At 35.9% G+C, this 26,067-nt stretch overlaps 2 protein-coding genes across 2 annotated transcripts; both read right to left on the reverse strand.

The window, feature by feature from the left end:
* Positions 1-87: 87 nt before the first annotated feature.
* Positions 88-5,331, reverse strand: LOC111901375 (cellulose synthase A catalytic subunit 3 [UDP-forming]). The gene is made up of 14 exons (XM_023897255.3): positions 5,060-5,331; positions 4,748-4,864; positions 4,326-4,521; positions 3,988-4,208; positions 3,772-3,886; positions 3,489-3,684; positions 3,117-3,383; positions 2,557-3,040; positions 2,348-2,473; positions 2,043-2,255; positions 1,695-1,962; positions 1,411-1,613; positions 963-1,313; positions 88-874 (listed from the first exon to the last, which is right to left on the reverse strand). Exons 2-14 carry the CDS (start codon positions 4,769-4,771, stop codon positions 290-292), a joined length of 3,249 nt encoding a protein of 1,082 aa, XP_023753023.1. The 5' UTR covers positions 4,772-4,864; positions 5,060-5,331; the 3' UTR covers positions 88-289.
* Positions 5,332-16,648: 11,317 nt separating this feature from the next.
* Positions 16,649-18,309, reverse strand: LOC111904682 (transcription factor MYB83). The gene is made up of 2 exons (XM_023900439.3): positions 17,931-18,309; positions 16,649-17,851 (listed from the first exon to the last, which is right to left on the reverse strand). The coding sequence occupies exons 1-2, from the start codon at positions 18,233-18,235 to the stop codon at positions 17,176-17,178; spliced, it is 981 nt and encodes a 326-aa protein (XP_023756207.1). The 5' UTR covers positions 18,236-18,309; the 3' UTR covers positions 16,649-17,175.
* Between the last annotated feature and the right edge of the window lie 7,758 nt (positions 18,310-26,067).

Below are 26,067 nucleotides of genomic sequence, written 5' to 3' on the forward strand. Positions count from 1 at the left end.
AAAAAAATGGTATCTTCTTTGTCTTGTTCTCAGATTCTAAGGTCCAAATTGATTCAGATAAAGTATCTTTAATCTACACAACTCAAGTAATAAATAACCACATATATATATATGATATAATATATCCCGTGACTTGTGAGAGTGTATTACAAATAATAAAACTGGAAATTACAATTATAAAAGTGTCCGAATTACAAATTCCAACAAGCATACAAAATTGTAAAAAAAAATAAATATATGTATCGAGTGTCTTGAATAAAAAAAAAAATACTAGTAGTAAAAGTGTAAATTAACAATTAATTCCACAATAAGTGACATCAGGGCCAGTAACTTTAGTGGTAAAGGGATCAATTCGGACCCAAAGGAGAGAGAAAATGGAAGCAAGAAGAATAGACCACACAACAACAATGGTGGGCGTGCGATTTTGTTTCCCCATAAGACCCTTGAGGAAGGGGTAAAGATGTACAATCACCCAAAACGCAAAGAAAAGTTTACCAAAAAGTGGACCCCACGACTGGTAACCACTGTTGATGGCGTAAGATATTCCGGCAACCACTCCAACCAAGTTCACGATTAGGAGAGTCGTCGGTGGGATTAAAAGCGTCGTCCATTTGAACAAATACAGCTCAGCAAAATCACCATCTTCATCTGACGCCTTTGATGTCACTGTGAAATTAGTGTCGATACCTGCAAGTACTTTTAGCAAACCTTGGAACACGGCAAAAAGATGGGCGGAGACACCTCCGATAACCCAAAACTGCTCGTTCCTCCACCACTCATCAATTCCGACACCACTCCACCTCATTTCAAGAATACCGGTGGCAAAGATGGAAAGAAAGAGGGATATAAACCATAAACTCGCAAGGTTACTGATCTGCAATTATAAAAAATCAAAGAATTAGTGGCATTTCATCAAACACGTTGTGTGCACATCATCATGTAAGTGTCGAATTCTTTTTTACCTGTGGGATGATGAACTTTCCGGTGAGAAGACAGACGGCGGGAAGAGTACAGTAGATGAGAAGAGGGATGGAAGTGATGGGGTAGATGGTGGTGTTGATGTAGGCAAATCTTTCGAGCCATTTGAGTCTTCCATTATATCCGTACCATATAGGACAATGTCTGCTGAAAAGAATTTCCACCGATCCTAAAGCCCACCGGAGCACTTGGTTTAAACGATCGGAAAGATTGATAGGGGCGGAACCCTTGAAGGCTGCCCGAGGTGGCATGCAGTATATCGACCGCCATCCACGTGCATGCATCTTAAATCCCGTCAGAATATCTTCCGTCACCGATCCATAAATCCATCCTATCTGCACATTATCAACAGTTTCCACAATTGAAAATCGCGTTTTTTTTTTTGGAATCAAAAGAACAAATATGATTTATTTTTATTTTTTTATATTTTACCTCAGCTCCCCAATCTGTTTTGTCTTCATAACCACAACTGATGACATGAATCGCTTCTTTCAACAGAGTTTCAGGTGCTGCAGACTGAGGGACGCCTCCATTTTCCATAAGTGTAGATGCAACAAACACAGCCGATTGTCCAAATCTTTTTTCAAGCGACATTTGTGACATAAGCAATGATTTCTCATCATCAAATCCAGCACCTGAATATATACAGATATAATGAATCAAATCAAGAAAAATGGAAAAACTATATACATAAGATGATCATACAATATACATACCTTCAACTCCTTCTTCTATATCTTCCAGGTTGAAAATTGGCACAGTGGGGTCAACGTTTTTGTTTGATTTCTTTTTATCTGATCCCTTTTTGCTTGATTTGGAACTCTTCTTTCGTGATCCACCAAAGCAAGAAGAAAAGAAGCCATCTTCTCTCTTCTTCTTAGGCTTAAGTGGAGGTTCATAACCATATAGAGCTGTTCTATTGAACACACATCCAGTTCCCACATAAACCGGACCTTGAATCCCATCTAAACCTCTCAAGTTAATCTGTTCATCAAACAAATTAAAAACAATCAATCAAATGCGGAAATATAGATTAACTGATTAAAAAAGATGAAAGAACTCACATCAAAGAACACTGTGTTTCTGTTAGCATATCGATCGTTTCTATCAATACCATCAAATCTCTGTGGAAACTGTACATAACATACGTATTTTCCAAGATTTGGATCCATCATAAAACACATAGCTTCTCTAATAGCCTTACTGTTGTTAATGTAATGATCACAATCAAGATTCAACAAAAACGGGCCATTTGTAAGAACTGCAGATACTCGAACCTGCAATCAACAAGATTCAAATCCATCTATATAAGTCAATATTCATGTCAAAACGATTAAAACTTGAATTGAATTTGTGTAAAACTACGCACAAGGGAATTCATGGCACCAGCTTTCTTGTGATGTTGAAAACCTGGACGCTTTTCTCTTGAAACATAAACCAATCTTGGCAACTCATTACCCTCACTATCAAGCCCTCCATTTTGACCCAAGAAAACCTGAAAAAAAAAGTATATTTATAATTAATTAGACCTGAATTATCCCAAAAAAAAAGTAAAAATGATTGAAGAGATTAATTAACCTGAATCATTCCTGGATGATCCCTAGTGTTATTTCCAGGCCAAGGAGTTCCATCCTGCATAATCCAACCTTCATCAGGGACTTTCTGAGCTTTTGCAACAAGACCATTTACACGAATTTTAAACTCTTCATATTCTCTCTTCATAGCTCTTCGATCTTTAACAAAAGTTGGTTGAATTTTATCTTTCAAGTAGTCAATCTTCTGGTTGAAATACCATTCAGGAGCACGGGGCTCAATGTTGTATTTCTTGCAAAAAGGAACCCATTTTCTTGCAAACTCAGATGTTTCTGATAGTGACTCAAACGACAGCATGGCAGCCCCGTCATCAGACACATAACATGACACCTTGTCAACCGGGTAGTCAACCGCCAGGATGGACAGCACCGTGTTGGCTGTGACAAGTGGCGGCTCCTTCAACGGGTCCACAGTACTCACAAATATATCAACAGCAGCTAGTTGTGATGGCTCCCCTTCTCTCTCATACCTATCAAATATAATAATTAATCCATGTTTTTTCTTTCTTTCTTTAAAAGGGTATCAAGATCATACATTCATGTTACCTTAGGGATAGCCGATCAAGATATGTTTCACGATTAATTGGAAGCCATTTAGGGAACTGATCCAAAATCCAAGAAAAAGCAAACCAAATCTCACAAATAACAGAGAGTAACCATAATGGATATGCATTTGTCACAGGGTTTGTTATTCGATAGTGCAAAAAGATGCAAAGAATAACCAGCCGAAGAACAATGACCATTCTGTATGGATTTATTCTTGATGATGGAATGGAGACTTTTCTTGAAAGTGGTTGTCTGGCTTCATCGTTCCTTTACAAAAACAACACACATCATATTATATTAATCAGTCAAGCAAAATCTCATATTGGATGATATGAAAAAAGTCAAAAACCAAGAAATAAAGAGGGAACTTACAGCAATGAATCATCAACTAACACATCTGTATTGGCATCAATGTCTTGACCTCTTTCAGAAGCAGGGCGACTTGTTGTCATTGGAACTACATTCTTGTCTTGTTTCATTTTCCACCCATCAACTCTCTCTTTCCATGCAACATTTCCTAGTCCTGTAGATCCGTAATCTCTCACAGGGTCCACAACTCTAACATTGGCTGCAAACAAAACAAAACCCTGTTTTTAGAAGTTGGAAAGTTTGTGAATTATGAGTTATTAATATTATTAAAGCATAAAAGACATACGGGATTGATTCGCATATGCAGAATAAGGGAGTGAATGTGTTAGTCTTTCTCCACCAGGTGGAGGTGAAGACACTGAAAGGCGTTGTGGAGAAGCTGCAGACAACTCACCAGAAACCTGAAAAACAAGCAAGACATGAAAAGTATGCTCAAAATTACAGATTTGCCACAATGTAGACATGAATAGGATGAAAAAGCCAAGTCAAGTGATGTATGTACCTCTTGTCCACTGGTGAGTAAAGGTATGTGGTTATGAGAGACCTCTTTATCATAATTTGGAGTATTAGTGTCTTCTCCTCTTCCATATGTCATGTGCCAGCTCAGCATTCGCTCTGCAGTCTTCTGCTTCTCACTTTGGGTTTGTGAAGAGAAGGGGAAATTAGTAGTTTCTTCATCAGTGTCAACATCCTCCTCTTTGTCTCCAGCAATAGCAGGGCTTCCTGTGATGAAGCAATTAAAGGTAGCTTAGATTTATAATGAGATAGAAATGTAACAGGAAAGTGATTGAAGGTAACTTAGATTTATATTGAGAAATCATGAAAAACGTAGATCAAAACCTTTATGTCGTTTGTATCTAGTTTTGCATTGAGGGCAAGATTGATTGCCATCTTTGCGCTCGTATTCATAGCAAGGCCTGCAAACTGGGAATGCACAAACATCACAGGCACCAAAAGGGTCTCCTTTAGCTGTGGTGCCAACATTATCACCACAGATCTGGCAAACCTGACCACCGACATTCTTCATAGATGTCCCCTGCACAATCCGAATGTCAGAACTGTAAATTGTTCTTGTGGATCAGAGTGATAGTGATGGAATCGGTGACATGAGTTGATTATAGATCAAACATGAACTAATGTGAAACTGAGATGGATTTAATAACATGTTTTCAGTGTTCAAATAAAAATCCAGATCAGAAAAATTCGAAGCAATTGACCTAAAAATGTGAAATCAGTAAGTACAGTACATGATTATTACTTACCCCGGTCTCTCCTTCCGATTCCATCTCCTCTGGCTTAGAAGAGCAATCAATCGATTAAAAATATCAGGAATCAGTCGCAGCCAGCAACCATAACCACGGATCTGTACGTGTGATCACCTGGTAAAGAAAATCAAACTTCAGTTCCCTTCCTCACTAAACGCAACTGGAATCAAGCATCCCAGAAAGGAAGGCACACTAAACTTTCAAATCTCTATCATACACTGACATCCAAGATTTCAATTGTAATAACTAATTAGACTACCTACAGTAGTGTAATTCCTAATAGATAAAATCGATGCAAAACATTCTTACCTCAGAAGATCTCGCATATATCGCAACCGACGGCACATAGACCAAGAGAGTCAAACCCAATCGGACATCAATGGAGTTAGCAGATCAAATCTGAGCCGGAAGGAAATACTTAGGGATCTGTGATAATGGAGTAGAGATCGAAGAGTATAAGAGAAGCACAAGGGCCTGTTGAGTATCTTTACATAAATATTTATATAGATGCAGAGAGAGTGTCTGCAAGATGTTCCAGCTGTTAATGGCGATGTAGAAATCGCTAACGACACGAAAGCGATTAATTTTCTAGTAATTTTGAAGACGTTTGTATGTATAATGAAAAATGAAAGTAAACATTTTTAATAAATATATAATATTAAAAAATAAAAAAGTTGTTGAAAATAATGTAGTTGTCTCTCTCTCACACTTTGGATCAAAACCAAGTCACCGACAGAAAAATTTCATCTTACAAAGTGGTTATTGACGACACTAATTTTACTTTTTCTTTTAGTTAACTTCCAACGAAACCCAACTCGGCTTATTTATTTTCTATGGTTAACATTTTAAAATTAATTTGCATCAATTTCAACGTTAATTTATGTTTTATATTGTTAATTCTATGAAGAAAAACGCAAATCGGACTAATCTGACAAATTACTTTTCAAAATTTAAATGAAAATTAACAAATTTACCAATATAATCATGATATTTGTAAACGGAGATCTGCAAAAATCTTCTTACATCTATAAAAATCTCGTTGTTTTGATTTTAATTTTGCAACCTCATAATTACTATATATGAATTGGTATCTAGGGGATATTTTTCTACGGATTCTTTGTCGTGTCAAGTTGTCAACTCCAAATTTCATTTAGAAAGCTAATGCAATCAATGTCTAGATGTTGAATTACAATGCCATGAGCATGTATGGTCCTATAAAATTTTCTCATAACATATTGACAAAATTGCAAGAATGGTCATGTGGTTAGGTCGAAATTACTATTTTAGACCAAACAGGTTTGGACGAGTACTCGTGGTCTAAAGGTTTTCATTTTTTTGTCACTTTGGTACAATTTATTTTAAACTTTTTTGTAATGACGATTTTGCCCTTGGATTTTATTTTTTTTAGTTTTTTATTTATTTAAATACTTTTATAATTAATAGAAAAATAAAAAATACATATCTCTTCCTCCTTCCTTCCCTCCCTCTCTCTCTATCTCTCTCTCTCCCTCTCTCTCCCCTCCCCCCCCCCCCCCTCTCTTTCTCTCAAAACCATTTATCACCCTTTTTTTCCTTACTTGACAAACACCACCCAAACCACCGGAGTCGGCGGTCATAACCATAGTGTCGGAACCCTAACTTCACCTTCACTAACGCATCTCATCCTCGACACCCCCTTTTCAACCACCGAACATCTTTCTACACCCAAAACTCTAACTTTCTTCTCCTCCACCTTCTTCATGTCCCTCTCTTATCTCGCTCTCTATCAGAAACTTTATGGTTCCGATACATCAACAACCTGAAAACTTTGACGACTCCTTTCTTCTGCAATATTCCTAATCTGAAGAACATGAGGTATGTCTATGTTGTTTTAATTGTTCCCTCGAAGGCAATGATGTTGATGAGTAGAATCAATCTCGCGTTTGGACAACAATCCCTCTTTCAATCTTCATTTCCATCTCCGACTGGAAAACTTGGTCACACGTTTGATAGATCCCTCTTCCCTGCATCAACGTAAAAAAAGAAACGAACCCATCAAAATCATGGTTGTATGTAATGGGGTTAAAACCATTATTCATATGGTTAAAAGTCATCGAGTAGGGATGCCAGTTGTGTAGATCCAAGAATGAACCCAAATTTTAGGTTCTCCATGAAGGAGATGATGGGTACGTGATTTCCTCTACCTGTTCTTCACCTCGTTCAACCTCAAGCGCTTGATTTGCTCCGCCACTGCCATTAAATCGATGCTCCATCTTTAGTGATTAAATCGATGGCCATTCCCTGTTTCCACTTCAATTTCTGGTTTTGATTTGGGGACTTAAGTTCGTTGAGGAGGGTTTAAGAAGTAATTACTAGGATTCTTTTACGAAATCGGTGCTTCAAGCTCTAGATTTTGCGTTTGGGTTTAAAAAAAGAAATTGTTTTGAAGATAAATGGGATCAAAAGCATTTTTTAGGTATAAAAGAAGACATAATAGAGAAGAAGACACACTGGAGAGAGAGAGGGGGGGGTGGAAGGAGATATATATATATATATATATATATATATATATATATAGAGAGAGAGAGAGAGGGAGAGAGAGAGAGAGAGAGGAAGGGAGGGGGAGAGAGAGAGAGAGAGAAAGAGAGAGATGTATTTTTTATTTTTCTTTTAATTATAAAAGTATTTATATAAATAAAAAATTGAAAAAAAATCCAAGGGTACAATCGTCATTACAAAAAAGTTTAAAGTAAACTGGACCAAAGTGGCAAGAAAATGAAAACCTTTGGACCATGAGTGCTAGTCCAAACCTGTTTGACCCAAAGTAGCAATTTCGACCTAACCACAGGGACCATTCTTGCAATTCTGTCTAACATATTTGCAAGATACTACTTTAGTGACCACAATTTCTTCATTTTAATTCAATTATTTGAAAAAAAATTGTTTTTTCATAACAAATGGTCATCCATGCATATATCACATTTGAAATGTAAATATTAGAAAGTCGTACATTTTAAGCTCCAATGTAAATTACTTGATAGTATTTTTTTATTTTTTTCAAAGATCACCCTTTTCATATGAGCTTCGGAGGAAATGCCAATTGTGACATATTACATTAAATGACCAAAATACCATTTCTAACACTGTGACAATGATGATGATTAAACGGAACCTTAGATAATACTAGCACTTAATCAGAGGAGGAGACTCCTGTTTAACCCATTGAAAATTCGTTACTTCTTTAACATTCTCGTAGAGTTAGCATGTCACCAACGTTATATGGTTTCCATATAACGTTAGATGGTAATACGTTTATCAATGATTAAACACTAGTAAATTTGGATGAGCCAACTAACTACAAAGAAGCGATGGCAGAACCTGAGCCTGCCAAGTGGAAAGAGGCAATAGATACTGAGATCAAGTTTATGTATGACAACCGAGTTTGGAACTAGGTTGATCAAGAACCTGGTCGAAAGACATTTGGTTGCAAATGGATCTTCAAGAAGAAGACCAACGCGGATGGAAATGTACACACTTTCAAGACTCGATTGGTTGCGAAGGATTTACTCAAACCTCAGGGATTTGATTATAATGAGACCTTCACACCAGTTGTAACATCCAGATTTCCAGGTATTATATTTTATCATTTTATTTTTGAGAAAAAGAAAGGGACTCGACGAGTTGAGTCGTAAACTCGTCGAGCAGGACCGCGATTGCTGACTGGATTAATGAACGGACTTGAAGAGTCGGAAATGGTGGACTCGACGAGTCCGCGCTGTGGATTGAAACCCTAATTCTCGGGGTATGTCCCCTATTTAAAGGACTTTATAACCTCCATTTACGGCTACCAGTCCTAAGAGAGAAACCCTAGAGAGCTTGAGCGAGTTGTGAGAGAGGTTGAGCTATTTTGATCATTTTTGGTGTGATTTTGCAAAGAATAAAGTGTTTCCAGCAAGGGGAGGTCAAGAGGATTGCATTTCAGTGGGTTTTCAGCTTGGATCTTCAATTTTGAGGTAGCTATTCGATCCTATCCTTCTGTTTTCTTAAGGGCCTTGAAATTAGGGTTTTCTAAACCCCTTTTGGCTTGTTTAGTTGAGTATAGTGTCCCATTGAGTGCTAAACTCTAGATCTGGACCTTTTGAGGTCCAGAGAGCCTGAACCATGCTGCTTTTTGTGGTTCTATGGAGGAAATGGACATAGGTTGCCATGTTAGAAGGGATTTCACCAAAATAAGCCTTGGGAGCATTGCATGTGTAGCAAGATTCGACCTTTACGTGTTTATTGGTCATGGGGAAGTCAGATCTATAGATTAGAGAAGCAGATATGGCCTCAGGAGGTTAGATGAGTGTTGTCATGGGAGGAACTCGCCGAGCCTATAAGGGACTCGACGAGTCGAGTCGGGTTGCCCCGCGACTCGCGACCTGTGATAACCCGTTGAGTGTAGGGTTGAATCAACGAATCGAGTGAGGACCAGGGGCGAAGAGGAAACGCATGTACTCGCCGAGTCACACGAGTGCACTCGACGAGTCGGGTCAAAGTTTGACCGTTGACTTTTAGGGTCTAGTCAGTGTTTGGACTTACAGGCCATTAGAGGGGTAGAATGGTCTTTTACCCTTCTTAAAGAACTTATAGAGAGGGGTTAGCCTAGCCCTTAGAAGTTGTATTAATTAGAGTAATTATTTATGTGACTAGGCGGAGGCTAGTGCAGTATTCAGAGTTCGAGGTTTACCGAGTTACCCGAGGTGAGTCTTCTCACTATACCTTACCTAGAGTGGTAATTAGAGTTATGTGACAGAGTATATTGTATGCTATTACATGATGTGATATCTATGTGATTTTGTGCTATATGTGATTCAGAGTTTACAGAGTTAGGACCGAATGGTCCACAGAGTTAGGACCCGAGGGTCCACAGAGTTATGGGACTAGAGGGTCCCACTGAGACACTTTGACGAGAGGGTCATACAGAGTTATAGCCTCGAGTGGCTAATATGTGTTGCATGTGGTATTTTGGGGAACTCACTAAGCATTTATGCTTACAGTGTTTGGTGTTATGTGTTTCAGGTACCAGTGAGGATCGCGGGAAGGCGCTGGCATGATCAGTACACACTTGAGGAGTTTTTATACATTATGATCTTGGGTTGTGTTATATGGATTGATATGTGAAACGATGAGATTTTATAATGTTTATGAATGAAAATATGTTTTTAAAATGTGAAAAATTGTTCGAAAAATTACGGTGTTACAACAATAGCTAAGATAAAGTCTATCAAGATAATGATCGCTATAACTTCCTTTCATGATTATGAAATATGGCAGATGGATGTCAAAACTGCTTTCCTTAATAGGAAGTTGACTGAAGATGTTTACATGAGTCAGCTAGAGGGTTTTGTAGATATGAAGTATCCAAATAGAGTGTGTAAGCTTGAGAAATCCATTTATGGCTTAAAACAAGCGTCTCGTAGCTGAAATGTTTTCTTCCATAAGAAAGTCAAAGAATTTGGTTTCTGTAAGAGTGAAGATGAGTCATGTGTGTATGTAAAGGCTAGTAGGAGTATAATAACTTTTCTAGTATTGTATGTTAATGACATACTCCTTATGGGAAACGACATTCCAACCTTAAAAGAAGTTAAGTATTGACTTGGAAAGTGTTTTGTTATGAAGGATCTAGGAGAGGTAGCCTATATTCTTGGGATAAGAATCTTAAGGGATAGAAAGAAAAGACCAATTGGTCTTAGTCAAATTACATACTTGGATAAGGTACTAGAATGTTTTAGTATGGAGAATTCCATGAAGGGAGAGCTAGCTATTAAGGGTAATGCCAGATTGAGTAAGACTCAAATTCCTAGTACAGATGAAGAGACAGCAGAAATGAGTCAAGTCCCATATGTTTTGGCAGTATGATCGATCATGTACGCTATGACATGTACTCGCCTTGATGTGTTTTTTTTCTTTGAGCATGGTTAGTTGCTTTCAGATAAATCTTGGCAGAGCTCATTGGACAACATTAAAGAACATTCTCAAGTATCTATGAAGGACAAAGGATATGATTTTAGTCTGGATAGGTGTTCCTATTAAATGGTGAAGCAGCTACATGGAAAGTTCCAAACAGGACACGGTGGCTGATTCTACTTGTGAATCAGAGTTCATAGCGGCAAGTGAAACATCAAAGGAAGTGGTGTGGCTGAAGAACTTTATCGGTGATCTCGAAGTAGTTCCGACCATTCAAGATCCAATGGAATTTTTCTGCGATAACGGTTGCTTTAACCAAAGAACTAAGAGATCATGGTAAATCAAAACATAAAACAGAAAGTACCATTATATCATACATAGATTTGAAGAAGCCTATCTCATAGTGAAGAGAGTTTCGTTAGAAGATAATCATGCAGATTCTCTCACAAAGGCTATGAGTAGTATTAAGCATAGTCAGCATGCTAGGAGCATTGGTATGAGAGATGACATTAGTTTTAGTAGTTAGATGACTAGTTTGAAACTTGTAACAAAATAAATGTAATTGATTTTTTGTGATTGAATAATAGAGACTATTTATAAGTATTGTTTACTGTCATTGTCATTTATTTATTCTTGTGTTTCACATGTTTTACTTCCTTGATAATTTGATTGTTCAAAGTGTTGGGTTTCGAGCAATACATCATTCCTATGGTGTACATGCAAACCCTAATAACTTTTGGATCTAATTTGTCTAATGAACATGCAATTGAATGTCCAAAGCTATAAACCCTAGATCTAGCATACAATTAATCATATTAACATAAAATAGGGTTTAGATCCAACCTTTGATTGTTATATAGCAATAAAAATCTAATCCTCGGCTTCAGAAAGCTTAGTGCCTCAAGTGTTGCACCTCTAATGGAGTCACAAACACCACTAAGCAACTTGGATGAAGAGAGAAGAGAGGGGAGGCACCAAAAACAGCTGGAAACCCTAAAGGAAGTGTTAGCCACGTTTTTGGTGCCTAAGGGCTCCTTATATACTTAGGCTATTAGGGTTATCAAGCTAGGAAACCCTAATTTGACTGCTTCAGCCCTAAGCAGCCCATGGACTCCTTCTTTAGAAGCCTTGGACGATTTCTAATGGGTTTCCCCATAGAATTCGTCCACTCCACTTCTATGGAGTCCATAAGCCCATCTATGTAACTATCTTATAATTACACAATAAGTCCCTTAAGTTTAATTAATCTCTTTTAGCCACAAAATTAATTCTTAATTAATTCTTGACCAATATTAATTAAACAATATGATTTCTCCTTTAATATATTATTCTTATAATATATTAATAAATCATAATTAAACCTTTCTCTCCTTAATTCATCCTACATATTGCTATGGTGAAGGCAACCCAAAATGACCATGCTCATAATCGAGTTAAGTACATACCAAAATAGTTATGGACTTAGACACTAATCCAACACAAAGCTCCCCACAATCGCTCATACTTTATGAAGTAAGTAGTAAATGAAGACTGTCATGAATTAGATTGTAGATTATCTAAGGAGTTTAGACATAACAATTGTGTTGGTACAACGTTCATGAGTACTTAGAAAATGGAGATTTGAGTATTAGATAAACCTATGCTCAGAGAATTACTTCATGGATTATATTATGAGTAATTCTAAGACGGTAATATCTTATATTCTTAAAATGGATATATACGAGTTAATATTGGTATTGTGTAAATGCATCAGTAACTTGATGTTAGAAAATGTAGTGTAATGTATGATTTGGTGAGTAAAGGATACAAGCATATGAGTCAAAGTTTATTCGTTCCTTTTGCCTTAACGGGAAAAGCGATATCTTTGGGCCCCTTGGTGATTTGGTGTTGACTTATAGTGTTGGCCCCAATCAAGACTAAATTGATGTGTTCAATTATAAGTCTGAAGTCGTCATCACAAATCAAGAAATCGGGAAACATAATTTTGGACAATGAGATTGATTTTAATCCATGTCTCATGTCCATAGAATATCTAGAAGAATGGAGGAATATTTGCTCACTTATCTAAGGACAAATATCTTATCGGATCAGAGTTCTGCAGTTGCTTTGGAAAGCACCATTTGCTGTTTAATTTAGAAGTTATACCTGTAATTTAGTTTTAGACTTATCCAAGTGGGAGACTGTTGGATTAGGTGTCTAGGCCTATAACTATAATTGGTATGTACTTGATTTGATAGTTGCGTGGTCTTTATAGTAAAACTTTATCATATATTTTAGTTAATGGCCTTTATAGTGAAACATTATTCATTACCTAAGTTTAACCACTTAGTAGACCCTCTCGGCTATATCCGTTAATCCTCAGTGCGAGATACATATGTATAGATATATATGGGTTGACACCCCACCTGCGGTTGTTAGGTACAATCTCGACGAATTAATCGAAGTGAGTGATAATTATCTCTAGTCTTTATCCACGATGTCTAATGAAGCGTCGTAAGAGGTTATATCTAGTCACATAGCTCGGTTATAGGAATCATTATAAGCATTAACTGGATCCTTTACCTAGAAACCACGAATTCGGTTTCTCTTTTTATCAAAATGATTTTAACTACAAAAGAAATACTTTTAAGACTTTTTTTTTTAAAAAAAGTGTATTATTACTTCGGTTAACATAAAACCTGTAACTCTTATCAACCTTTGTGTTGACTCTCAAACTACATGTATTCTGAGAAGATCATTAAACCAACTTTTAGCAGAAGAGATAGTCATGGATTTTGGGCAATCTAGTCTTCTCTGGTTTTTGTTATATCGGCCTATTTGTTAAGGCAAATTCATGAACTTATTATTATTATTTGTATAAACCATGTATTCAAACCTTAAAGTGGAATATAACTGTTGTGTTGTTATTTTTGTAACTTATGATGCATATTCAATTTGCCTGTGATCCATCAAGTAAGCCGCACAACCTGACATGTCCCACCTTCTTGGTCGGGGGTGTGATAGTAATTCTTAGAGCCATCACCTTCGTTGTTCTTGTTAGAATAGGAGTTTCCACCTTTGTAGTTTCCAGAACTCCCACGTTCAAACTTAAATTACCTTATTTCCTCAAACCAAACTTTGAAAAGTTGTTCTTAAAGAATTTTTTAGGATTGCTCACTATCAACATTTTATCTTCACTCGTCCATTCATCATCTGTAGCATCAGAATCTGAATCTACTACAACTTTCTCTTTTGTTTTCTTAACTTTTGAGACTTCTTCTTTTGCAACCAAGGCCAATGGACCAACATTTATCTTTAGTCACTTCATATTCATTTGATTATAAAATTCCAATCACTTGCGACAACTTGTAAGTTTTGAACTGTTCGTGAGCTTTCATCTTTGACACAATCGACTTCTATTAAGGACGAAGTCCTTGTAGAAATGTCACCGTCTTCTCTATTAGTTGACGTTCCAAATCATACGTCATAAGCTGACTTAACATATGATTGTACCTTTCAGATGTCTGATCAATACTTTCACCACTCTTTTGTTTGAATGAACCAAACTCCAAAAGTAATGAAGTTTGAATAGAATGAAGTTAACCATCATCACCATAATACATATCTTTCAAACGCTTCCAAATATTATTAGCAGTTTTACATGTACTCACTAATCTAAATGTATTTGGAGTAAGAGTGAAGCGAATCTATCTCTTTGCTTTCAAGTCATTTTCAAGTTTCTCTTTCTCTTCAGCAATCATATCAGTATACTTTTCATGAAGTCTTTCATAATCTGTAAGAGAGTAAACATATTCCTTTGTATTCTCAAATAGATGTGGACCTTCAGTTATTGATTTCCAAATGTAAGAACCATGCTTTTTAATACATGTAATGTAATCTTCAAAATGAAGTACTCACACTTCATAATCATCAGGGAAGAGAGTTGAAACTCTAGTATTAGACCAAATACTGCTTGACAGATTAAAAGCAACAATATGAGGGTCTTCTTTTGCCATGATTTCAATGAAAAAGAACAATATATCAAATCAATGGGTAAAATATGAAATTCAAATCAAAGCGAGATTTCGAACAAGAATTTCTAGATCAAAATGCAAATAAATTGCAAATGCGGAATGGATCTAGAAAAATCAAAGATCGCAAACGAAGAACTCAACGAACACAAGAAAATTCAACGATTTAAATTAAACTTAAAGATTTCCTGCTCTGATACCAATTGTAGGATTCAATGACTGATTTAAAATGTAAAAAATCATGTTAATTTGAATGCAAGAAATGATAACATGAGAATGTAAATAATTTTTTAATTTGATTTAGAGTAAGAAAACTCGATTACAACTTTTGAGTGTAAAAACTAGCAAAAACTTACTTTACCTTCTAACTAACATCTTTATTTATAGGTTGACAAAAAAAGAATCAATTAGAGAATAACCATTAAGGTCGTGACAAGTAGACAACGACAAGTTGTATAAGAGTTAAGCAACTTCGAAACCTAAAGTGTTTATATTCCGAAACCTAAAAAACTATTAAAAAATTACAATGAAGACCAAGATATTGCAATAATAGCTTTTGCAACAAACGAGACACAACATATAAAACTACGAGACCTAACAAATGAGTTGTTATTGTTTCATGATTTTATGATTGTTGACAAATTTAAGTTTATGCATTGTGTTTTGTTGTCATTGCACTTGGTAAAAAAAGTTGCATTCAGAATAACATAAGTGTACCTATATAAGAGAAAATGATATCAATGCACCATTTTGTCATGTAGGATTATATACGATAGTTAGATTTAAAGTCTATATATTAAGTTTTATTTTATCGATATGTTTCAAATTTAATATAACTTGTGAACATGTATGTAGAGATGTACTTAGGGCTGTTAATCGGGTTAACCCGATCGGGTTTCGGGTTAAACGGGTCGGGTTAGTCGGGTTTTTTTAGAAAAAATATTCACCCGAAACCCGACCCTAATAAGGTAGGGGTTAGTCGGGTTCGGGTTAATCGGGTTTCGGGTTTGTAGGGTCGGATTAATCGGGTTATTCGGGTTGAGGTTGAAATATAAGATGAATTTATGTTGTGATATTTTAATACATAATCCATATGTATAGGGACTTAAATTGTAAAGTTGGTATACCATATGAATTTTTGGAGTTTCTATTATAATGTAAACAGTTAATAAAATTCGTAAAACTGTTACAACACAACCGTACTGCATTAAGAAGAGAGGAAAGTTATGTCATTTTATACATCTCTATATATAGTAATTTTACTATCTGGTTTGTTTAAATAAAAATTATGTATTAGTTGTAAAATCTCATAGGATCTTGAATTCATGTCATTCAATTCAGTAAAAATTTTGGTAATAAATTCTTAATCGGGTTATTCGGGTTGACCCGAAACCCGAATTGTTTTGAAAAAATCAACCTTAAACCCGACCCTAATAATAATTCAGGTTAGTCGGGTTAACCCGAATAACCCGATTAAGAGTTCTAACCCTATTAAACTCAACCCTAATTGCCTTATTCGGGTTCGAGTTGTGTCGGATTAATCGGGTTCGAGTTTTTTTGACACCCCTAGATGTACTTTTGGGTTTTAAGCTTACAATTATTTCAATTAGGTGGGATCTTCAAATCCAAATTCATCTTATCATCATAGTTTTATAAAATGAAAAAAACGGTAAAATCTTAATTTTGACAACATTGGTTTTGGTTTGAATTTAAGTAGTTACATTATTTATGTGGTTATTATTCAATTGGAGGAGATAAAGTACTTACATTATTTAACTGGTTTGTCGGTTGTACGTTTCCATTGTAAATGATTCAACTAGTGTAACCAGGGACGACATATTGTTAAAAATAATATCATTGTAAGGTCGATACAATGTAGCCACACAAGCAAAAACATGTTATAGGATCTAGATCATCGTAATTGCTACCAACAGGTATCAAACAATTTTCCCTTAATAACAAATGTATGTACACAATATCACGAGATACAAACTCAAGCACATACATACAGAATATATAACAATGACCTTGTATCAAATTAATAGTAACACGATTGTACAAAAGATGTGCATACAGAAAGAGTACTATGTTCCTATATATTTCAGTAGTTGCTGATTACACACTTACAAAACAATCTCAGATTAACAAACTTGTACTTTTCACTTCGTTTCAATTGTACATAATTTTCTATAATCTTTTATGCCTCCCCTCGTCTCCTAAAACAACTCCTTTATGTATTCTACACAAATGCTACAACTTTGACTATTCAGCATCCAAATTAACCCCGTTTTTATTTTCTTTTACACTTGGACTATTCACATTTTTCTTGCAAGATCAAAGATTGATATTACTATCGATGCGTACCGATTTCCTGACATTTTCGGTGACATTACAAATACCTCTGTACCCAAAATCTTGATTTACGAACCTTTGTCAAAAATAAAGATGATATGAAAAGAAAGGGTGGGGTACATGGCCATATGTGTTCTAGAAATCAAGATGAGGTATTGAAGAAACATTGGGAAAAAAACCCTCCAAATCCCATTCTCCAATCCTGAAGCTTTCTCCTGGCCAATGATTTCCAAACCCAACCACCTCCTCCACTTTGATATTTCCATCACTACCCCCATTGAAATGGTGATTAACATGGGTTGATTTTTTATCCAACGCATGATGATGATCAATAGTAGCACTAACATCCCCTTTAATCACCCTGTTGATCATTGCAGGGTTAGTAATGCCACTTTCCATTCCAAACATGTTCGGTTCTTCAACATAATCCCCACATCCGGAGATGTTCAAGAAACTTGATCCACCATTTGTGTCACAGTTGTTGTTATCAATTATCAATGGTGGCAAATGACCGATATAGTCATGACCCTCCATGATCATAGGCGGATTATTATGCATTGATAATGATCTATTCTGCGATGTCAAACATGAGTCGATGCACATGGTCATGATCTCATAGTCATGGATCGACATGAACATACCATCCCCTCCTGTGCTTGCGTCTAAAGACAACTCGCCAATACTATTATCTGTCGAGGTTGTGGAGGCGTCACTCATGTTGGTCTTCAACCTTTTCTTTATTGTTGAGTTCCAGAAATTTTTTATTTCGTTATCTGTCCTTCCTGGAAGACGTGCAGCTATTTGTGACCACCTGAATTATTTGCACAAAAAAACACAAGTTAATAATGTTGTTAATTAAACTGCGATCATATATGCATATATCTACGTACCTATTGCCAAGAATCGAATGCAAATGAAGAATCATGTCTTGTTCTTCAGGAGAAAATGAGCCACGCTTGAGATCGGGTCTCAGGTAATTGATCCAACGAAGGCGGCAACTCTTTCCGCATCTTTGAAGCCCAGCATTCCTGGCTATATCGGTCCAACAACCTTGTCCATTCTTCAACATGTAATCGATCAACTTCTGGTCTTCTTCAGGTGACCATAACCCCTTTCGAACCTTCAACATTATTCCTTTACTAACAGCATTATCACTGCAAACTTTTTCTCTCCCAGTTTGGTCTGGCTTTCTCATTGCAGGAGATTTATGTACTTAATTACTGTAGGTTTTGATCTCAGACAACAGAACACTAAAGTTAAGTTTTTTTGTTGAGAGAAATAAGAATACATATGTTTATGTTGATGTGTAGATATATACGGATACTATTCTATGAAGAGAGAGGAAAGGTGACGGTTGGTGTTCTTGTCTTTGACTCAAGCTTGTCTTTTTTTGATGCATTTATCTTCACTCACAAGGTAATCATCATATGTATATGAGATTTGATACATACCCTATTGCTTCCACTTCAAATAATGATCTCTCTCTCTCTCTCTCTCTCTCTCTCTCTCTCTCTCTCTCTCTCTCTCTCTCTCTCTCTCTCTCTCTCTCTCTCTCTCTCTCTCTCTCTCTCTCTCTCTCTCTCTCTCTCTCTCTCTCTCTCTCTCTCTCTCTCCTGGCTGTGTGGGTGTCAGAGGAGGTCCACCTACAGCCCGTTTTCTACTCTAACCTATAGATTACTAACACCTCAATCTCTGTCTCTCTCCTGGTTAAACCCCACAAACATTACTTGATCATCACCATTGCCGCTTGAAGAAGCCATCGTGTGTTCTGAATTCGTCCGCGTTGGCTGAACACGTGTACTTTTCGTGCAGTGTGGAGTCTTAATTTGTTAACAATGCCACAAAATGGAAGATAATTATACATTTTTTTTTGAACGGCAGATAATTATACATGAATGCTTTTTTATGGAATTAGTTGAGACTACGAGACAAAAGGGAAAATTATGTCCGAGTTTAATTTGAGGTAAACCACTTCCTAAGCAAATTAACTGTCAGCAACTAATACTCTTTCGCTAACAATCATGTATGCAGAATAAAAAAGTGTATGTAATATCTTTTTATAAATTCTTTTTCAAATGTCTTTTAAAAGACCTTTGGTACAATTATTAGGTGTTTATATTTTTGCTAAGTGTACATCAATTAATTAACTATTTATAAAACTTGTGAATCATTTAAATATTTGATTATTAGTTAAAAACATATATATTATATTACAGATCAAACATAATATATATTATGAGAAATTAAATATTTTCTTAATTTTTGCTCTTATAAATCATCTTAATCTATTAAATTCTAACATTATAACATTTAATGCTCATTTAATGAAATTTAATGATATTTTAATATCCTCCTTAATAAAAGAAAATAATTTTGACACCTGTCAATCTCTCATCAATTTTGACGTTTGTCATTTTTATGATATTTTTTAAATAAATAAAATACACATGTCAATTTATGAGTGTTTTCAAAATTTTAAATTAAAAGGCTACATACTAGTTTTAGTTATATATGTAAAGTATTAAATATAGTAAATATGATAGCAAATTGTAATTAATATGTTTATTTCTTATTTTAAACTTTTATGTTAAAAAATACTTTTTATTTAGATTTTATTATTTAATTAACCCGTATAACATACAGGTCTTCCATCTAGTATACTAATATGACACATGTCATCATTTAATTAGGTAGGAGGATTTGTAGGAACAAAAGTAGAAGAATATTTAATTTCTCATATATTATGCATCTTAAGAAAAATGAAATATATCATCTTATCTTACTTTTTTCATGAGTAAATGCATACATTTGTATTGATATTATTAACAATCCATTGATAAGATTGATTAAGTTTGATTACTCCTAGTTGATAAGCATATTGTTGTCTAAAGTCAGCCTTATTTTCTTTTTCTTTTTTTTGCTCTTTTTGATCTCAATGGCTTGCGGTAGCACCTCCAACGATGGTACCCTCTCCCTTTAACACTATCTTGCACATGCTTACTATTAAGCCCTCTTCATCAAATTATCTTTTGTGGAAAAACCAAATCTTTCCACTTCTTAAATATTAAAACTTGTTCGCTCATGTTACTGATACTTCATTTTGTCCCTTTGAGTCGATTCTGATTGAAGAGAAGCAATCTCCTAATACCTTGGTAACAGTTTGGGATGAAGTTAATTAACGGGCACTTCTAATTCTTTAGGCCTTTCTCACAAAAGAGGTTATGATAGATTTCTTAGGCCTTTCGACTGCTCGAGAAGTATGGACTACACTTGAGTCAGCCTACAACCATGACTTAGTTAAAAGAATGCAAAACCTCAAAGATTCCTTAAGGCAACATCAAAAAGGTTCATCTTTTGTCTCTGATTATGGTAAGAAGTTTAAATTACTTTGTGATCAGCTTGTAGCAATTAGACAACTGGTGGAAGAGTCTGATAAATCTCATTGGTTCTTATGTGGTCTCGGTCCTTCCTTTGAGACATTTTCAATAGCACATAGGGTTGTAAAACCCAGACCTCCTTTTCGTGATCTTCTTTTATAGGTTGAAGGACACGAATTGTTTCCTCGTTCTGTCTATGGTATTACTACACCACCAATTGCCTTTAATGCTCAGCAAACTCGGTCTTCTTGCAGCTCCACCCGCGGATCTTTCTCTCGTGGCGGTCGTTCTGGTGGACATGGGTGTGATCGTTGCACTCCCATTTCCAGTTGTGCCGAAAAGACGGACATTATGCCTCTCAATGCCCAGATCTTTCTACTTTTGCAAATTGCAGCCCTATAATCGATGCCAACTTAGCTCATGCTTTCACTACTAATTGTAATGTTCATAATAACTCTTCTGATTGGTATGTTGATTTTGGCGCTTCTACACATATGACACCATCAGCTTCTAATCTTACCGCCTCCACTCCATACAACGGGAATGAACATGTCACCTTTGGAAACGTTAATATTCTTAATATATCACGAACTGGTAATGCATCTCTTACAAACGTTATTAATCTCGCCGATGTTCTTGTAGTTCCAAAACATACCAAGAACCTTATTTCTATAAGTAAATTAACATTTGATTCTCCTGTTGATGTGTTATTCTTTAATCAAAAATTTACCATTCAGAAATGACTCACCAAGGAAGTGCTAGCAAAGGGCAGGGTTGTCAATGGACTCTATGTGCTTGATCATGGTCATAAAGCTTTGATTGCTCTACTAAACTCAACTCGGTTGAAGGCATCTTATGAGCTTTGACATAGTCGGCTAGGACATGTTTCCTTTTCCATTATTTCTTTATTACATAAACATGGTCATTTGTTTGTTACTTCTCTTTTACCTAAGCCTAGTATTTGCTCCTCTTATGAGATTTCTAAAAGTAATAAGCTTCCATTTTCTTTAAATGAAAAACAGTCTTTTCATGTGCTAGATATGATTCATTGTGATTTATAGGGTAGTGCACCAGTTTTATCTACTGATGGTTACATGTATTATTCTATTTCTATTGATAACTTCTCCCGATTTACTTGGTTCTAACCTTTGAAGCACAAATATGATTTTGCAACGTTTCTTAAAACTTTTTTGGCATTTGTTCAAACTCAGCTTTCGTGCAACGTTAAGGTTTTCCAAAGTGATGGTGGCACTAAATTCTTAAACAACCAAGTTAAAAATTTAATTGTTGAAAATGGTACTCATTATCGTATTTCATGTCCTTATACACCCGACCAAAATGGGCATGTTGAGCGACATCGCCATATCACCGAAATTGGGCTAGCCATGTTATTTAATGCAGGTGCACCGTGCACCGACATCCTTATGTGTTAATGCTTTCAGTTATGGCGTTTACATTATTAATCGACTACCATCACACGTGGTAGAAAACAAGTCACCATTCAAGCTTCTCTTCCACACTCAGCCAAATTTTCATGTGTTTCGTACCTTTGGATGTCGATTCTTCCCCTATTTAAGGAACTATTCAACTCACAAACTTGCTCCACATAGCCTTTCCTGTATTTTTACAAAGGTTACCAGTGTCTTGATATAGCTACTTCCAAGATCTACATCACTCGGCATGCTATGTTTGATGAGAAATTTTTTCCATTCAATGGAGACATTCCTGTAACTAATGATACTAATCTATCTTTATCATATTTTAAAGAAGCAGGTGCACCACTGCCAACCCAATCAAAGCTCACTGATCCACCTATTCATACTCATGATAATACGAGTCCAAGACCATGTTATTTATGTCATGGTGAATATGTTCGCAAGCCCACTTCAGCGACTTCTACTACTGTCGACATGTCTTCGGTGAACTATGAGCCCATCTCACTTGCATCCACTGGTCAGGAATCCCCTTCCTCTGCTGTTTAAGACTCGCCTCCTTTTGTTGCCTCGACACATCCCATGATTACATGACGAAAGGTTGGCATCTCCAGGTGTCATCGATTCTTAGACTTCAAAACTCTCACCTCAAGTGCTTTACATACGGTATTATTGTCTCTTAAAGATCCAAAGGGTTTCAAAAGAGCCACCAAACATTCCAAATGGCTTGACGTTATGCATGTTGAGATACAAGCTCTTCAAAATAATGAAACTTGGGAATTAGTTCCTAGACCAATTACATCCAACATTGTTGGATCCAAATCAGGTTTTCTAACAAAGTATCGATCTAATGATTCCATAGATCGCTACAAAGCCAGATTAGTCGCCCAAGGCTTCATACAAATATCGGGTCTTGATTATTGTCATACCTTTAGTCCATTTGTGAAAGCTTCTACTGTGCGTATTATTATTTCTCTTGCGGTTCATTAAAACTGGACTTTACATCAACTTGATGTAAATAACGCATTTCTAAACGGGCATCTTAAAGAAACCGTTTTCATGGAACAGCCGCTTGGTTTCATTGACTCACATTTTCCGAATCATGTGTGTCGTCTCAAAAAGGCTCTTTATGGATTGAAACAAGCACCAAGATCTTGGTTTCAACGCCGTAGTTCCTTTTTAATTCAAGTTGGTTTCACGTGCAGACTTGCCGACCCTTCTTTATTCATGTTTAAACAAGGCTCCAACATTCTATTTCTTCTTGTTTAGGTCAATGGCATAATCTTAACAGGAAATGATCAGGCGGTTATTACAACATTCTATTTATTCTTGTTTAGGTCAATGACATTTATTGTTTAGGTCAACTTCTTCTTGGGACTAAAGTTTGTCACACTACAAATGGATTGTTTCTTACTCAATCTAACTATGCCTTAGATATTCTATCTAGATCTAGCTTATTGGATAGAAAACCAATCTATACTCCTCTCTACCTCTGAGGCGTTAAACAATCATGGTGACCCGTTTCATGACCACACTCTCTATCATTCTCTAGTGGGTGTTCTACAATACCTCATTATCACTCGTTATGACTTATCCTATGTCGTAAATCAAGTTAGTCAGTTACTGCATGCACCTACCACATCTCACTTTCTGGCAATTAAGCGCATTCTTTGATATGTGAAGGGAACTTTATCCTTTGGTCTTTATTATCAATGTTCTTTCGCTATTCCTCTCATTTCCTGCTCGGATGTTGATTGTGATGGGTTTTAGGCATAAGAACAGTCCTATGTGCTCATACAAACCCTAATGCTTGGATCTAGGTTTCTCTATTGTACATGCTTTGAATCCAAGACTAATAAACTTAGATCTAACATATTATAAACTGAATTAGGGTTTAGAGAATTACCTTTGATTGTTATATAGCAATAACAATCAATTCCTTGCTTGGATTGGCCTTAGAAAGCTTAGTGCCTCAAGTGCTGCACCTCTAATGGAGTCACAAACACCATATACAATTTGGATGAAGAGGAGAAGAAGAGAGGCTGCCCAAAAACGACTAGAAACCCTAGAGAATCAGTTGTCCACGTTTTTGGGAGCCTAAGGGTCCTTTATATACTTGTGTGGGCTGCTAGGGTTTCAGTCAAAACCCTAATGGACAGCTTAAACTCTAAGCAGCCCATGGAACCTTCTGGATAAGGCCATGGACGAAAATATGATGGGCTTCCATCATAATTTCGTTCACCTCTTATTCCTTTAGCATTCCTTAGCCCAATAACTCAATTATCCAATAATTGCAGTCCAGTCCCCTAAGTTTAATTAATCTCTTTTAGCCACAAAATTAATTCTTGACTAATATTAATTAAACAATATGATTTCTCCTTTAATATATTATTCTCATAATATATTAATAAATCATATTTAAACCTCTCTCTCCTTAATTCATCCTACATATTGCTATGGTGAAGGCAACCCAAAAGGACCATGCTCATAATCGGGTCAAGGACATACCAAAATAGTTATGGACTTAGACACTAATCCAACAGTCTCCCACTTGGATAAGTCTAATAACTATTTTCCGTATGACTTCAGAACCTGATCAGCAATCGTAGCTTTCAAAAGCCGCTGTCAACTCTGATCTTATCAAATAGCGTGTCCTCTAGATAAGGGATTATATATTCCTCCATTCTTAAGATATCGTATAGACAAAAGACATGAATTTCAATCATTCTCTTTATACTGTTTCCCGACTTCCGATTTATGACGACTGATAACAGACTACAATTGAACACATCAACTTAGTCTCGGCTTGGCCAAGCGCTTAGGTGTCATCACTAAATCATCGAGAGGCCCACAGATATCGCTCTTATCCCACTTTAGATAAAAGGAATGGATAAACTTCGACTCAAATGCTCGCTTGAATTTACTGATCGAATCACACACAACAATAAGTTTTATAACACCAAGTTACTGGTGCGTTTACTTATTATCAATGTGCAACCGACCAACAAATAACAACTCACACGTCTCGGTTTCAAGAATATACAATATTATCGTCTCACTAATCACTCGTGATAAAACCATGAAGTGATCCAAGTGAGCGTGGGTTTAATCCAATACTCTAATCTTATCAAAGCACTCATGAACTCTGCAGCAAACTTGTGCTATGTCTAAACACTTCAGACAATCTACAGACAGATTCATGACAGTCTTTATTCATATCTACTCCCAACGTATGACCGACTGTGGATGTTTGAATAACCTAGTTATTCTGGAAGTCAAAACATGCAAACTGAAACATGACAATAATACTTAATCCTATATGGCCCCAAACTTGTGAGAGTAAATAAAACACTTCTATTTATCCACCATATTGATCAATCATTATTTATCATTTAATGTTTCGGATAACCAACTCATTACTTGAATTACAACAACAATTGTCCCATGCTCTAAGCATGCACAGTTTGTTTCCTATGGTTCATGCTTTGTGAAATAGAACAATTGAAAACTTTTCCAATGATTCTCATTTCACAATTCCTCAATCCCCATTATTAGTGTAAGAACACAAGGTTCTTCCACTACTAGAATATGCTAGATTCTAACATTTTACGCAACGATCCTTTCGTAAAGTCATAGCACAAAAGTCACCAAGACTTAGCTAATGAAATTACAAAGTACTTTCTTAGAAATTGTTACAAGACAATTCCATAGACGTGAAGTCTCACATTCAAAGTACATTCCTTTGAACATCCTTCTTGCATAAAGTTTTCTAATCTAGACACAGAATCTCAATATCCAACTCCCAATATGGAAACATTTCCACATTTTCCATATGACAACTCATTCTTAATAGAATCTTATCTATTCATAATAATGTCGATATGGTCCATCCAATACCATACTTCCAACTACTCACAAGCGACCAATCCTCAGCGAACTTTGGATCGTCCTTTGATAGTTGTTTAATAATTTTAGTCAAAATCCATTCTAGTCCTTTTTCCCTCTTAATGTGCTAGAAATTTGAAAAAATTTAGAATGGTAAAATATTATAACATTTGCAATCGATCCTATATCCGAAGCGTATGGGACACGATGCATAATGTCTTACATAAAGATATGATACTTTACCAATCTTTTTCCATAATATTTTATGTGTCATGTTCTCACAATTCGAACTATGAAGAGGGATGCCATAATCATAATCGAATTTTAAGAAC

This window comes from Lactuca sativa, chromosome 4 (assembly GCF_002870075.4).
Source record: "Lactuca sativa cultivar Salinas chromosome 4, Lsat_Salinas_v11, whole genome shotgun sequence".
Taxonomy (NCBI): Eukaryota; Viridiplantae; Streptophyta; class Magnoliopsida; order Asterales; family Asteraceae; genus Lactuca; species Lactuca sativa.